At 56.4% G+C, this 14296-nt stretch overlaps 4 protein-coding genes across 4 annotated transcripts; 1 reads left to right on the forward strand and 3 right to left on the reverse strand.

The window, feature by feature from the left end:
• Positions 1 to 297: 297 nt before the first annotated feature.
• BBK36DRAFT_147521 (hypothetical protein) lies at positions 298 to 3069 on the reverse strand (the record flags this gene model as incomplete). Its single annotated transcript, XM_024897546.1, has 3 exons — positions 298 to 696; positions 985 to 2834; positions 2916 to 3069. The coding sequence occupies 3 exons, from the start codon at positions 3067 to 3069 to the stop codon at positions 298 to 300; spliced, it is 2403 nt and encodes an 800-aa protein (XP_024745860.1).
• A 2526-nt stretch (positions 3070 to 5595) lies between these two features.
• Positions 5596 to 8343, reverse strand: BBK36DRAFT_1136483 (N-terminal binuclear Zn cluster-containing/DNA binding domain-containing protein). Its single transcript, XM_024892993.1, is given in 5 exon segments — positions 5596 to 6435; positions 6505 to 7503; positions 7871 to 8134; positions 8235 to 8280; positions 8293 to 8343. 3 exon segments carry the CDS (start codon positions 8126 to 8128, stop codon positions 5629 to 5631), a joined length of 2064 nt encoding a protein of 687 aa, XP_024745861.1. The 5' UTR covers positions 8129 to 8134; positions 8235 to 8280; positions 8293 to 8343; the 3' UTR covers positions 5596 to 5628.
• Positions 8344 to 10807: 2464 nt separating this feature from the next.
• BBK36DRAFT_1172307 (hypothetical protein) lies at positions 10808 to 12879 on the forward strand (the record flags this gene model as incomplete). Its single annotated transcript, XM_024895706.1, has 2 exons — positions 10808 to 10864; positions 11098 to 12879. The coding sequence occupies 2 exons, from the start codon at positions 10808 to 10810 to the stop codon at positions 12877 to 12879; spliced, it is 1839 nt and encodes a 612-aa protein (XP_024745862.1).
• A 362-nt stretch (positions 12880 to 13241) lies between these two features.
• On the reverse strand, positions 13242 to 13609 carry BBK36DRAFT_1128831 (hypothetical protein; the record flags this gene model as incomplete). Its single annotated transcript, XM_024891668.1, has 2 exons — positions 13242 to 13388; positions 13532 to 13609. The coding sequence occupies 2 exons, from the start codon at positions 13607 to 13609 to the stop codon at positions 13242 to 13244; spliced, it is 225 nt and encodes a 74-aa protein (XP_024745863.1).
• Positions 13610 to 14296: the final 687 nt, after the last annotated feature.

Raw genomic sequence — 14296 nt, forward strand, 5'->3', positions numbered from 1 at the left:
AAAAAGAACAAAAGAATACGCGCAACAAACATTATCGTCCAAATGCAGCAAGATGTGCAGAGTTCTTTAGAATGCCATCCCAAACGCCTCTAATAAGATCAAGGAAAGGTATCCTACGACTCAACGCATATGCAGCATGCTTCCCACCGTGGAAAAAGAAAAAAAAAAGGGGGGGAGGTAAATCACACCAAACATCTCCTCTTGCTCTTTGCCTGTATGTACGTTTGATCGTCCACGGGCACATGTGTTGCCGAGCCAGCTATACCGCCGAGGAAGGGATAGGACAAGGAAAGACGTTCAGAATCCCCTCTCCGTATCGTCATACGTGTCCGTTGTATACGTGTCCGTCGTGTACATGTCCGTCCCCGCCGGCCGGCTGCTGCTCGCTCGCCGTCGCTCCATCCGCCGCCTTCTCCTGTTGTCCGCGGCCGACTCGTTGCCCTTATCCTCCTTGATCTCCGTAGGCGGCACGGTGGACGGCGGCACGGTGGACGGTACCACGGGCGGCACAGCCGGAGCCGCGCCTGGACGTGAGGCCGGCGGCGCGTCGGGGATTTCCGTCGGAGGCCCGCTCGGGCGATGGGTCATCTCGCTCCATGTGCCGTGGCTGCCGATGCTAGAGACAGAGGCTGTGGGCAGCGGCGCGTGCGGTGGTGCCAGGTGAGTCGACGGCCCGGGTTGGGCTGGCTGGACTGGCTGGACAGGCTGAGCAGGCTGCGGAGGCTGGCCGGAGTAGTATCCTGAATCTTTACCACGTCGGCCCTTGGCATGCGATGCGCTGGGCGGGGAAAGCGGTCCAAGCCGGCTGTCTTCATCCTGCGCTCTGCTCTCCGTCCTGCTTTCGGCCGCCGACTCTGCCCTCCTCTGGCTATCATCCCGGCGGTACCGGCGACTCTTGGTCGGAGACTCGGACAGGCTGGATTGCGAGTCCATCCGGCCCCGGCGCGCCAGAGACTCTTCCTCGGTCAATCGTCGCAGGGTGACGTTTCGGTCCTTGTCGTCGTGGCCCCTCTTCCCGCCTCCCGGTGCGCCTGTCGAGCTGCCAAACCGCGTCCGCTCTTGCTGCGCCGCCAGGTTGCTGGCACGGGCAGCCGCCTCGGCCGCAGCTCGTTCGCTGTCCAACTGCCGCCGAGACGGGTTGCGTCCTGCGGGCCGGTCGACAATAGATGTCAAGTCAGAAGCGCTGCCGTCGGAATGAGCGAGAATGCCGCGGGGATCTGAAGGCATGGCCGGCATAGACAGACGCTCACCGCGCCTGGGCGGGGGCGCATCGCCAGGGACCAACGCAGATGTGCTCGGCGGCACCCTCACGGCGGCACTCAGGGGCCTCCCCTTTTCGGGCATGGCAGAGAGCTCGGTCTGGGTGTCAAACGTCGATTCCGTCGTATCCGAAAATTCGGTTCCCGTTACCGTGCTGCGCCTCTGGGGTGGTGGGCGGCGCGAGTCCCTCCTGACCGGAGACGAGTATTCGGTGTTGCTGTACCTGCTAGAGAACTGCGTACCGGAGCGCATCTCCTCCTCTTCCCTGAGACGCTCGTCTTCCTCCTTCCGGGCACGCCTGTTGGCAATCTTCTTCGCAAGCCATCCAACTCCCAGGGTAGCAAGGACGCCCTTGGCAAACCCGCCGCCGCCGCCGCCGCCAGCATCTTGTGTGCGCCGCGAGGGAGAAACGTAGGATGAATACTCGGAATCGTCATAGGTGTCTCGCCTGGGTAGGTTGCTGCGGACGTTTGAACGAGACGGAGACGGCCGTCGGCCTCCATAGGCAGAAGCAGTCTGAGTAGGGGCCGGGGCGCGCGACGGCGGAATGGTGGACACATCGTCGGTATACTCGCTGTTGAACTCGCTAATCGTCGTGGCCCGTCCGGACCGGTTGCGGTGAGGCGTCTCGGTAGACACAGCCGAGTACTCTTCGTCTCGGCGATCACGGCGGCTCATGTAGTTGGAGAAGAGCTTTCCAGCACCAAAGGCTGCGGCCGCACCTCCCAATACCTTGAGCAGTCCTCCTCCTCCTCCTCCGCCGTCCCGTTGGGGTGGAAGATCCGAATACTTCTCCGACGAGAAATAGCTTGGGCGTGAGGAGACGACGGTTGGGCCTCGGCTTCGCATGGATGGCGACTGGCTACGGACGCGGCTGTGATCATCACGGTGGTCCCTGTTGCGTCCTCTGGCCAAGGCAAACAAGCCTGCCGCAGCAGCCAAGGGGCCCAGCCATGCAAGCTTGGAATGTTCATGATCCCTATGGTCGGAGAAGTACTCGGACTCGGTGATGCGAGTGTTGCCCGCTTCGGAGCGCACCTCCGACATGTAGTGCTCCCGACGGCCCTGCGCCTGGTAGCTGAGAACGAAGTAGAGAACCAAAAGGAAGGCCATCCAGACAGCGTACAGGATGAAAAGTACCTTGGGCGACCCGTAGAGGGTGAGCCCAAGGGGTATCTGGACGATTCCGAGGATCGCCAGGGCTCTTCCCAACCACTGATGGAGCGTAACGCGAAGCGAGCGCAGTTTGGTGATTCGATTGACTATCCGACCCCCAATAAGCTGCACCATGAACATGACGAAGATGGCAACGCCAATTCCATGGTGCGGGTTCGACAGCGATCGCTTTGGTCCGACGGCGAAGAAGCCCAGGATAAAGCTCGCCAGCAGCAGCAGGCAGGAAAAGACTTGCAGCCGCGCGTGGTATCGAATCGCATAGCCCGGCTCCCTCGAGTAGAACCTCGCAATCATGACCGAGAAGGGCACCAGGAAGAGAAAGACCATGGCGGCCATGATGCCGTGCGCCAGGATAATGGTGTGGTATTGGTGCAGGGTGGAGAAGCGGTTGCCCATTCCTGCGACGAGGTTTGTTAGACACGGCCCAGCGCGGTTTGACTCGGGAACAGTCACTCAAGAAGGAGAAGAAGGATTCTAACCATTGTATCGCGTGGTGTCAAAGTCGGTGCCCTGCAGGTTGGGCAGGAGGAACGTGTTCTTGGTAAAGTCCCACGTCCCGTCGCCCACGACCATGGTGTCGGAGTCATAGCTGACCGAACCAGGCGACGAGAACTGGTCTGGCAGCGGCGCCATGACGGCGACTGGAGGCCGAAGCTGGCTGGATTCAAGCCAGGCAGAGGATGCGATCTGGGTTCTGCCAAGCGCCCTCTGCTGTGCCCGCCGCTCGACGATGCCCTCCGCCGCGTGTCCCAGCCAGAGCTGCCGTGGTGTCCGTGTCCGTGTCCGTGTCCGTGTCCGTCCGAGGGCTGGCGCTGGAATGCCAGCGTCGTGCGATTGCGATTGCGGCGCCCGAGGAACTGCCCGTCTGTCGGAGCGCACCGCACGTCGTCGAGTTTGGCAAGGGCTGTCTGAGTCTGAGTCCGAGTCCGAGCCTGGCAATTGTCTGTCTGTGACTCTGTAACACACTGTATGTCATCTGAAATCCGGATCGCGTGTAACCATGGGTTGTCGAGTCAAATACCCGCCCACGCAGAGACAACACCCGTGGAAGAAGATGCCAAAACAGAAAAACAGCAATCAAATCAAGACAAGGGAAACCAACTCCAAAAGAGGCTGGGGGTGGAAAGGGTACTAGGCACTGGAAAAGCGACAATAGATCGAAATCGAGTGCCAATTGCTGCGGCTTTCAGGGATTCTTTTTCTTAGCTGCAGCAAGGCGCACCTCTTTGGCTAAACTGGCGGTGCCTGCTCCCCCCAATTGCATCCTGGCGAGGAACAAGGAACAAGCAGAGGATGCTCCACAGTGCAGCTCTGGCCGTTGGCAGGGCGACGGGAGTATCCGCGTACCGATTATATAATACCGTTCTCATGGCTGTCATTGGATGAAGAGGCAAAACCATGTGACAGCACCGCCTCATCCGCGCCAGAAGCAGGAAGCGCCCCGCTTTTCGGTCAGCTCGTCGTGAATCTTTAGCTCGTCCAGCCTTTGCCGCTGGAGTCGGCGTCAAGTTTGTTTACTTTGACGGATACGAAGTACTACGAGAAACAGCATCGATTAGACGGTACTCGTATGTCTTCTTTCAAGAGGCATTGCTGAGTCCATGCACATGTAGCAGTTACTCGCACTGCGCTTACTATACCTGACGGCTTGCCTCGCACTCGACGACACCCCTCCGTACACTCTCACACTTGACATTGACAAGCGGATCCAAACGTACCTACCTACAGTGCCACGGCGTCAGCCCTCCAGGACCCCTACGAAGCACCTAAAAATAAAACCACCGGATAATCCAGGTGGCTTTCTTCCCATGGAAGAAAAAAGCAGGGGAATGCACTCTCTGGGTGATTGCTTGCGCAAAGGAACAAGTTGAGAAGCCTTCTAGTTTCTCGCTTGTGCCTGTGCCTGGGCTTTGCATACCCAGCCGCAGCTACTAAGCCAGCGGTCCCTCGTTTGATCTCATGAGCTACAGGAATCCCTCTTCGAGCTGTTTGTTTCGTGGGCGAGAATCATTTGATGGCTCAAAGGAAACAGATACGGAGCTACAAGTACGTAAGCAAACACATGTAAGACGGCGATCATACTGCTTTCCTGTGACCGTGCCGTGTCCATCTCATCCCTTTGATGGGGTCCGACAGGCGGTCTAAAACGGGACCGCCAGCTCATCGATCGACTTTATCAGGAAAAGGGACATATTTTGCCAGCCCTCTCAGAGTACGTATTATTTTCTCTGTAAGAAGCATTATACTCTATGATGGATATGTTGCCTTTGAATGTGCATGTGGTAGATACAGAGACATGGTTTTGTCTATACTTACGGTAGGTATGATTGTATATGTTCTCCCAATTCTTTATCCGATGTTTAGTGGTACCTCTCACTTATGAATGCCAGCGGCGCAAAGACGAAAACGTAGCGGGTTGAGGCCCTGCAAAGCCTGCAGAGAGAGCAATAACGCTTGCCTCTATGACCGTAACACACGCTTTCGAGGACGTAGTAATCGTGAAGTGTAAGGCCTGCCTCCATCATGTCCGGTGTAAAAGTCCGTCCGTACTCACCGACACTCTACCGTCACATCTCGCCAGAATCTACCCTACAACTTTTTAGCACCGCACGGAATACAAGTTCTCCAACCACGACGAACACGAAGGTAATACTTCAGTAAGATATGTGTTTTTCTGATGCGAATATCAGCAGTATCAGGATACGTTTCAGCGTTCTTCGATTCAACTTCTTGATGGCGTTCAATATGGAGCTGTGGAGCATTGCTTAAACTGCACTTGACCTCTATCACAGCATGTGAAGGCAGACACGGACGCGCTTTGCGCTCAGAACTATCAACAGCAGGACGACATTCGAACAAAAATGTTCAAGATATAACGCAAATGGCAAATTTGCGGCAACCGATGGATTTACCTGCAATCGTTCACGGCTCACGAAGTAAACACAACAGAATCCAGAATGCCCAAGAATATCAATGCTCAACGGCGCCCTGTAGCCTCGTTCGATGGTTATAACGTGAATCCAAACGCCTCCAACATAGACCTACCAAGCCAGTCTCCAGGCGGGCATCTCCTATATGTTTCAACAATCATCGTAGATGTTCCAATCGCATTCCCATCCATGCTTACATGCAGCGCAACAGCACACCATATCTACGACTTTACAGATGCTCATTTGGCTTGAAAAGGCCCCTTCACCCCATCAATTGGGACGGCGACATGCTGTCAAAGTTGGCAATGATGGACTCGTCGGCAGCCATGCTGTTGATGACATCCTCCTGGGTAAAGCCGAGCCAGTACTGCGGGTTCTTTTGCTGCTCCTTCTTGATGTGATAGATTTCTTGAGCCACCCCCTTGACCTGACCCCGCGCCCTGTCTGCGGCACCCCAGACGTTGGACAGCTCATTCAGGGCGCCAATGTTGAGCCGGATCTGCTGTCTCAAGTCGTCGTCGTCGTGTTGGATGAAGAAGAGGGCCCACTTGTTGAGATGCACAATGGAGGAGAGGGTGATGACACAGGTGAAGAAGTGGGTGTGGGAGAGCAAGGGGACCCGGTGTGTAATCAGCTTGCTGATTCCGTTGGCCGAGGCGATGGTGTGCTTTGTGTGCTTGTTGAAGAGGTCACCGGCCGGAACCAGCTGGTAGGGCGCACACGAGGTGACTTTCTGAGCGGGCGACGAGTCGAGCTGCGAATGGGGCTGGTGAAGGAGGATGGACGTGGCATACATCATCATGTGCGCCTGGAACATCATTTCGTCTAGCTGACCGTTGGCCTGTAGCGAGTCCTTCTTGTCCTCTGGCAGGTGGAGCCGCCAGTTGGTGAGTAGGTTCTCAATCCGCCCGAGGTTTTCATCCTCTGGCCCGTATATCGGGGGGGTTCTCATGAACCTGCCCAGGTTGCGGCCACACAGAATGCGATACGCAAAGGAGGAGAATCGGCGCTCGTCTCCAGAAAAGTCTCGGTCCTCCAACTCTTCCAAGGTCATGGGCGGGGGTATTTGCTACACAAAACTGTTAAAACATGCACGTCATGACCAGCGGGGAGGAAGAGACGCGAATGTGAAACTTACACCAGACAAATACTGATGCTCCTCACAGGGCAGCCTGACGTCGGCGGGCACATCGTAAAGCATAAAATTGGTCATTCGGTGGACGCCGGCAATCATGCCGTCGATGATGAAGAGATCCCACCATGTTCGCCGCCAACTCTCCTCCAACCACGGGTTTCCCCGTCCGTTGAGAGAGGCAAAATGCGACTTGTTGAGGCCAATCTGAAGAGCCAGCGTCTCGGTCCGGCCCAGCAGCTCGGCGGCTTTGTCGTTCTGACAAGAGCCATCCAGCGCAACAATGGCCAGCATCATGGCCTGGACCTTGAAGCCGTCCTGCGGCTGGGTTGGGTCGTCCAGAAGGCGCATGGCGTCATCGTACAGGCTCGGGCGCGACTTGCCGACATCGATGAAGAGCGAGCCAACCCATCGGATGACGGCCATGAGTGGGTCGATGGGGTTCTCGCTTGCAAAGCGAAGCAGATGCTCCTTGGGGAGCACAAAGGGGTGTGAGCCGTGGAAGTAGCGGTAGAAGGAGTCAATGCAGCGCTCCTGGAGGGTCTGCATGGGAAAGTGGGCGGAGAAGGGGAGGTGGGTACCCGTCACCAGGCTGCCGGGCTCGATGCCGTTGATGCTGCAATACGACCGGTACAGCTGAGCCTGTGAGACGCCAGGGGTGGTCTGGAAGGGCGTTGCCGGAGAAGTCTCGGGCAGCAGGCCGGTAGGGCTGAAGTTGTGGATGGTCATGGGCGTTGACGGCATCGGCATCGGCATCGGCACGGGCACGGGCACCGACATGCCGCTGGAGGCGCCGGCGCCCAGCAGCATGGGGCAGTCCGAGGGGGCCAGGCTGATGGAGTCTGTGTCCGGAGGAGACGTGGCATGGCGTTTGTTTGGGTTCTGCGCGGTGCCCCGGCGAGGGCCCTTGTAGCCGCGTCGAGAGGCTACGTAGATGCACTCGAAGTTGGAGCCGACGCAGCGAGAGCACGGCGTCTGGCCATCGCACTTGAGATGTTTGCTCCGCTAGACGCCGGGGGAGGCAGGCTTCTGGTTAGCGAGAGAGCGCTCATCGCGTTAATGTGCAATGGAAAGTGGGATGGTATCGGACTGCCAGGATTCGCGGAGCAACAGGATTCAGACGAGCAGCAGTAACAGCTTCAGTCCAGTGTAAATGACCCAATTCCACTTTTTCCTTCTTTTCCTCTTTCTTTTTTTTTCTTTGTTTCATTTCCTTTCCTCCGTCATGACACCCTATATCAAGCGAAGCTGAATGCTTGCTGCTGCTGCTGCTGCTGTCGGGGTGCATCGACGACGAGTCGTGCTCCAAGCGAGGTCGGCGACGTCGGGGGAAAAAAAGAGGCAGAGCAACCAATTGCACGAACAAACTTACGCAAGCCAAGCACGCCGCTGGCACGGCAGATTCACGCGAGCGGCCATCGCTGTCGTCCTTGACGTCGGCCGGCTTGTTGGCTGGGTCTTCCGGGCTCCTGCTGGTGTTTGGTAGGCCCGCGGCGGGCTGGTCGGCGACTGCCAGAGGAATCCGGCCTCCATGCGTCGGGGAAATCGGCGACTGAGATGCAGATGACGAGGAGTCAGGAGGCGACAGGGTCCCGGCGGGTGGCTGCGGCACGCCTGAGCCGTGGGCCATCATGGCGGTTACTATATGGACCTGGAGAGAGACGGTCGGCAGAGGCGATGGGACGAAGAAGGGCGTCGCGTATGCTGGGGAGAGGATGGAGACGGTTACGGAAAACAAGAGGCAAGTGATCGAGGAAGGACGAGAGTGAGGCCCGATGTGAGCGAAGGTTTGATTTGGTTTGCCAGGGGAAGAGGTTCGCTGCTGGCTGTCACCCGGGTGGGGAAATGTTAGTTGATGGTTCAGCGCCCCGGTGCGGGCAAAGTCCAGTCTGGTGCTGCGGCAGTCCAGGGACTCCCGGCTGCGCAACTCCGCAGTGGCCAGTACAAGTAATTGCTCGATAAATACCCTGTTGAAGTCGATGCGACAATGGATTTCGAGGCACAGACACGGACTCGTGAGTGCTGCTTTGCTCGCCCAAGTCCGAAACTCCCGGCTTTGGTGGGTTTGTGTCTGCTCTCTGGCAGTTGCTCAGCTGCTGGACAGAGAATACACCTGAACGGCCATGACCTGAGAATCAACTCCAGCTTGCAATCGGCAAGCTACCTTACACAGGCTTCGTCGACTCAAGTAGAGGATACCAGGGGCTATTGCGCAAGAGGTACCCAAGACACTACCGCGGTGATGGGTTTCCTGCTTCTCTTGGCCGGTCAAACGCTGTTGGATCCAATACCTTAACGGATGGATGCATTCATCGGGCACTTTGACCAACATATGCAAGTCCAGCCACAAGCCTCGCCATCAGCCAAGCCCATTTGGCAATATTCCGCGGAGAGACCGTTTGTCGACACTGCATACTACTTACTACTACCTTGACTACCTCGCAAATCCTGTGTCACCAGACAAAATATCCAATACCTCAGCAAAAGCAAGGCGTTGCCAGACATGCAGCATCCACGGCCCGGTATGTAGTAGCCCAGATGTAAGACCCCCAAGCCGCTGCTGGTTGGCTGAAATCTCAATAGCCCCGGGGGCCACGATTAGTGGCTGTAGGGGCCTGGAGCAGTCGGGGTCTAGTGGTTGGCCGCCCGTCGGAGCGCTCTCCGCATGTGAGAACGCTGAAGCTGAACTTGCGCGCCTGTCAGATGCTAGTTGAGCGCCACGGGCCAAGAGTCGAATACAAGGAATTGCTTGCGATTTATCGTGAGCCGAGGCGTGAGAACGGCTGAAGCAAGGCAAAGGCGGGAGATAAGACGGCAGTGTCCATGTCATACAAGTTGTGAGATTATCGACCTGTTTCAGCGCGCCATCGAAACAAGCCACCCGACGCATTCCTTGTTGTGCAGCCCGCCGGCCAGTCCGCCTCCATTTCAAGTTGTCCAAATGACGAGCACACCATCACCTGGCCCTGACCGTTGCCGCAGGCCTGCAGGTACATACAGGGACGGGACGGGATGGAACAGGCCTGGGATGTGATCGAATCCTCTGCTGCTACTACCCTAATGAAACGGCCCATGTCTTGTGATTAATGACATGATGAGGACATCAACAGCAACAGGTCTCACCGCCAAGCAGTATCTGATCGAAATGCATCCCGCGACTAGACAATGATGGGACGCTATCCGGCGGAAGTGGGAGGAGCTAAACTCACCGAATCCTTCATTCAAGATGGTCACTGGTCGATGAGTGACCGGTTGAGATGAGGCTATACGGCCACTATTTGTCCCCCAATGCAGGGCGACAGGGCAGTCCAGTCCCAATGGGGTGCATGCAAGAGGACATCAAGCACCTCAACACTGAAGTGAGACAAGCAGCGACATTGTCCTCAGGCTAACGCAATCTCTCGGGATAAGATTTGATCCCAGAACAACGTGAAGTCGCGCTCTCTCTCTCTTCCGAGACGCGCGTGATGACATTCTGCTTGTTTACAGTGCGGCGGCATGTCTGTCGTGTACGTGTAACCATCAAACGCTGAGACGCGAGCGCCACAAGGTGAGGGAGGCTATCCGATATTGCGCTGATTACATTGGCAGCGATCTATCGACGGATGCTGTTGGTGAGATGCCGGATAGATGCGGTAGCAGCTGCGAGCGAAACGGATCATTGTTCAGATCTGGTGTCTTTTACGATTCTGAACTGCAAGGAGGTGCTGTGCGCTGTGCTTTCAAGTTCCCTTCGCGTGCCATCACTTTTCACATCAATCGAATTGAAGCTCGGCCTACATACATCTGCCGCATCCCTGGCAGAGAGATTGGCCACGAAGCCGTTACGAGTACTACTAGTAGTACATGTTCTTGTAGTTGGACAAGCATTATCTCGTCCTGCCACCACATGAAACATTGATTGCACGATCGTATCTGCCTAGTACCTTATCCAGCGTGAACACCATCACGACCCTATCCCCCCTGTCCCGTGCCTCTGCCGTCCGTCGGCTCGGTCCACGATCTCCCAGCCCGCTTCCCATCCTCTCCACTCCCATCTCGACGGCAATTCGCTAGTCCGGTCCAGCCCTCGTCGCACAAACACTCAATCAATGCAACATGACTGAACCGTACAAGTACGAAACATGGAGTGATAGTCTAGCGTGCGATGTATGCATGTAGTATTCTCACAGCAGCTGCTTACATGTACATGTGCTTGGGCTTCCACACCAGCCTCGATAATACCATCACCACCCAGCAAATTCGGTCACATAATACCCTCGCAGCATCACCAGATTGGGGAGAGATAAAACGGCCCCGGAGATCGCAAATGGATCCCGTCTCCCTGGCCGGCCTGGCTCTTGGCGTTGCATCCTTGGGCCTGCAGGTCTACACCGGCTGTATCCAAGGCATGTGCTTGGCCACCCTAGACTCGATCCTATGAATTCATGTTGCTTTTCCATGTTTCTTCCACCATGGTGGTAATAGTAGTGTTCCTCTTGTGTTAACACTCTGCGGCATCGCTTCGTCCCCCGCGAAAAAGGTATCCAGCTCCTCGTCACAGCCCTCGGCTACAAAGACGACTGTAAATACCTCAACCTGCGCCTCCGCCTGGAACAGCAGCGCCTCTTCGCCTGGAGCGAGACGTCTGGCCTCCTGGACGTGAACACGGAGAACCAGGACCGCATCCTCAACTCAAACGTCTTCAACCTCCACCGGCAGACGGTGCTCGACCTGCTGGTGCAGGTCCAGTGCCTGTTTGACGAGTTCCTCGCGTACCAGGGCAAGCACAGCAATCTCACCCCCGTCCGCGGCGACCATGGCGATTTCCTCGTCTCGCCCGAGCAGGATGCCAAGCAGGCCAGCTTTCCCATGTCCGAGAAGAAGAGGCTATTTATCAAGAAAGCCATGCTGAATCTGAGGCAGAAGTCGCAAGAAGGCCTAAAGAGGCTCAAGTGGGTTTCGTTTGACAAGGAAGGGTTCGAGCATCTGCTCTCCAAGTTCACCGTCCTGAACGACAGCATGATGAATATCCTCGATCACTCCCTGCAGGTGGAAATCCGGCACACGGTGCAGGATACGAACCGCGGCGTGCTGCTGCTTCACCACAAGATTGCTGACCTGAGCCACCTGGTGTTGGCTCTCAAGGCTCAGCTGGAAGTTCGAGATACTACCGGTGCACCGACGCGCCTGCGCATGTCGCAGGCCGAGAGAGAAGCGAGCGTGGCCGAGCTGAGGCAGCTTTCCAGGCTGGCCAAGTTCAAGGCGTTCAACGAAACCATCGACCCCAAATCAGATGCTCCCGCGGTGGTTGACGACGCCGTGGCGGCGTTTCTCGAGCTCGCGCAGCCGGGAGACGCTCGCCATGTCCAGATCCCCAAGTATCTGATCGAGCTGGACCCTACCGTGGACGACTCGGAGGACCCGCGGTGCGAGGCCGTGATGAAGACTGCCGAGGGGAAGAAAAAGGTCTGGAGCGAGTGGAAAGACTACGACACTGCAGGAACTCCTGGGTGCCTGTCCAAGCAGGACATTGTCGACAGAGTGCGCAAGCTGGCGTATTTGCTCAACCACAAGCCCAAGCCGGAGGCCTTTCGGACGCCTCACTGCATCGGCTTCTTTGACAAGGCGGATCCAGACGTTGCCGAGGAGGATGTCGACATCCTTGACCGACGGTTGGGCCTGATATTCGAACGGCCAGAAGGCGATGATGTGCATGACAGCCTCCCCCCCGTGTCGTTGAGAGAGCTGCTCCTCGACAAGACCGTGCGCAAGCCCAGGGTGACGGACCGGGTCAAGCTCGCGCACGCCCTGAGCAACTGTCTCCTCCATCTCCACGCCGTCAACTGGCTGCACAAGGGGCTCCGCAGCCACAACGTCCTCTTCTTCCGGTCAAAGGCCGGCCACGTAGACTACACCCAAGTCTACCTCTCCGGCTTCGACTTTTCCCGGCCCGTGGGCTCCGACGAAGTCACCGAGATCCCCGGCCACGATGCCGAGCTCGACCTCTACCGGCACCCCAGAGCGCAGTCCAACCAGGGCAAGACGCGGGAACGATCAAAGAAGAGCTTCGACATCTATAGCTTGGGGGTCATACTGGTGGAGCTGGCGCACTGGAAGCCCGTGGAGGCGGTGCTCGGGATCGAGATGAGGCTGGCCAAGGGGCAGTCGGACGTGGTTCGGCACGTGCGGCGGGACCTGCTCGAGGAGGACCGGATGGCGGATGTGGGGGCGGAGATGGGCGTGAGGTTTGAGGGGGCGGCGAAGAGGTGCTTGATGGGGGAGGGGGAGCTGGGGTTGGGTGCTGGGGATGATGATGAGACGGGGGATGAGGTTGCGGAGAGGTTGTCGGAGAGGTATTATGAGGATGTGGTGAAGGAGCTGGCGGGGATTGTGGTGTAAGGCTGGATCATGGATTGTTATGATTATCTCTGAAAACTCGTAGAAAAACAGTTGAACGAGAACTGAAAACGTAGAATGTCTTGTGTGTGAAAGCCATGGGTATTACTCTATTCATCGAGGCTGAACAGTTTGGGATATCATATCGTTAAATGACCAACACGCCCGTCTTTGCCATCTTTCGCTCATTGGAACCATTACGCTTCCCCCCTTCCGTCCCTTGATCGTGTATATTCTCGACATTCCGATATTCATGAAACCGTTTAGCAGAAGAGGCACTCGCAGCAGTCCTCGGTGCACTCGCAGCACTCGAAGCAGGCCAGACCGGCGCAGATACCGCAGCAGATGGCCTAGAGATATACATATCAAAATGTCAGAAATCTACACTGAGATCTAATCGCACATGATTCCATGAAGAGAATCGAGTAGACTGGGACCGGACTTACACCCTTCTCGCCCTCTCCGCCACGCATGCTAGCGTCGCTCTCCATGCTCATGGGCTCGACGGGGCGCTGCGACCAACAAAGCGATGTCAGTAACTCAATCAATCATTTCATGTCGTGTGAATGCGTTTGGATCTTGAAAAATGATTCTTTTCCGTTCGATATTCGGGTTGGAGAGTTCACGAGCATGAGGTGAATCGGTCGAGACGTACCGGCTGGTCGGAGCTGATTCGCGCAGGGGCCTCGGGGGTCATTTGCTGGGCAACCATCTGGGGCTGAGGAGACGACATTTTGAATTATTAGAGAAAGAAACCGCTGAACCGCTGTTGCTGTAAATTCAAACGAAGGTATTTAAAGAAATATGGTATAGCTTGTGTAGTAAATAAGAGTGAGAGGGAGAATATCTGGAGAGTAGGAGGGAGGGAGGGGGGGCTGGGGGCCTCTTTAAAGCAAAACTATCGTGAGCAGTTTTAGATGGATGCGCAGGACACATCAGACGCAACCAGGGGCGCAGCATCAGCTCATCCCACGGCATGTACTCACATGTAAACAGACAAGCAACAAGTTCGATAGTGATACGCACCGCCCATCAAAGACGATCCCCCAAGAAGCGAGCGCCCGAGCATGGCCCATTCTACACGCTTCTCTGGTCTCCAATCCGTGCGGTGTGATGCATGAATTGCTACCCCATCTCGCCTAGCCAAAGAGATATCTGGAGCACGAAACCCTGAGAAGAAGGTACTAGACGCTACTTGCTATACTATAGTACTTACAACCCAGCCGAATACCTACCTAAGCTGTCACTAAACGGACTACTATGTACTACTATTCCCATGACATGGAACTCGGGGTGGGCCATTTTGGCAGCGAAGAGAGGCTTCATGTTTGGATGACATGACAGGGGGGGGAGCCCGCGGGCGGTTTGCACGGCACGAATGAGCCGAGCGGTGCTTAGCATGGGATTTGCTCATTGGTGG

The sequence above is a fragment of the Trichoderma citrinoviride genome (assembly GCF_003025115.1).
Source record: "Trichoderma citrinoviride strain TUCIM 6016 unplaced genomic scaffold BBK36scaffold_16, whole genome shotgun sequence".
Lineage (NCBI taxonomy): Eukaryota > Fungi > Ascomycota > Sordariomycetes > Hypocreales > Hypocreaceae > Trichoderma > Trichoderma citrinoviride.

Coding starts and splice junctions, on each gene's coding strand:
- BBK36DRAFT_1136483 (XM_024892993.1), bottom strand. CDS start 8,128: ATGGCCCACGGCTCAGGCGTGCCGCAGCCACCCGCCGGGACCCTGTCG. Junction 7,504..7,870: donor CAGCGGCGTGCTTGGCTTGC/GTAAGTTTGTTC, acceptor CCCGGCGTCTAG/CGGAGCAAACATCTCAAGTG. Junction 6,436..6,504: donor AGCATCAGTATTTGTCTGGT/GTAAGTTTCACA, acceptor AGTTTTGTGTAG/CAAATACCCCCGCCCATGAC.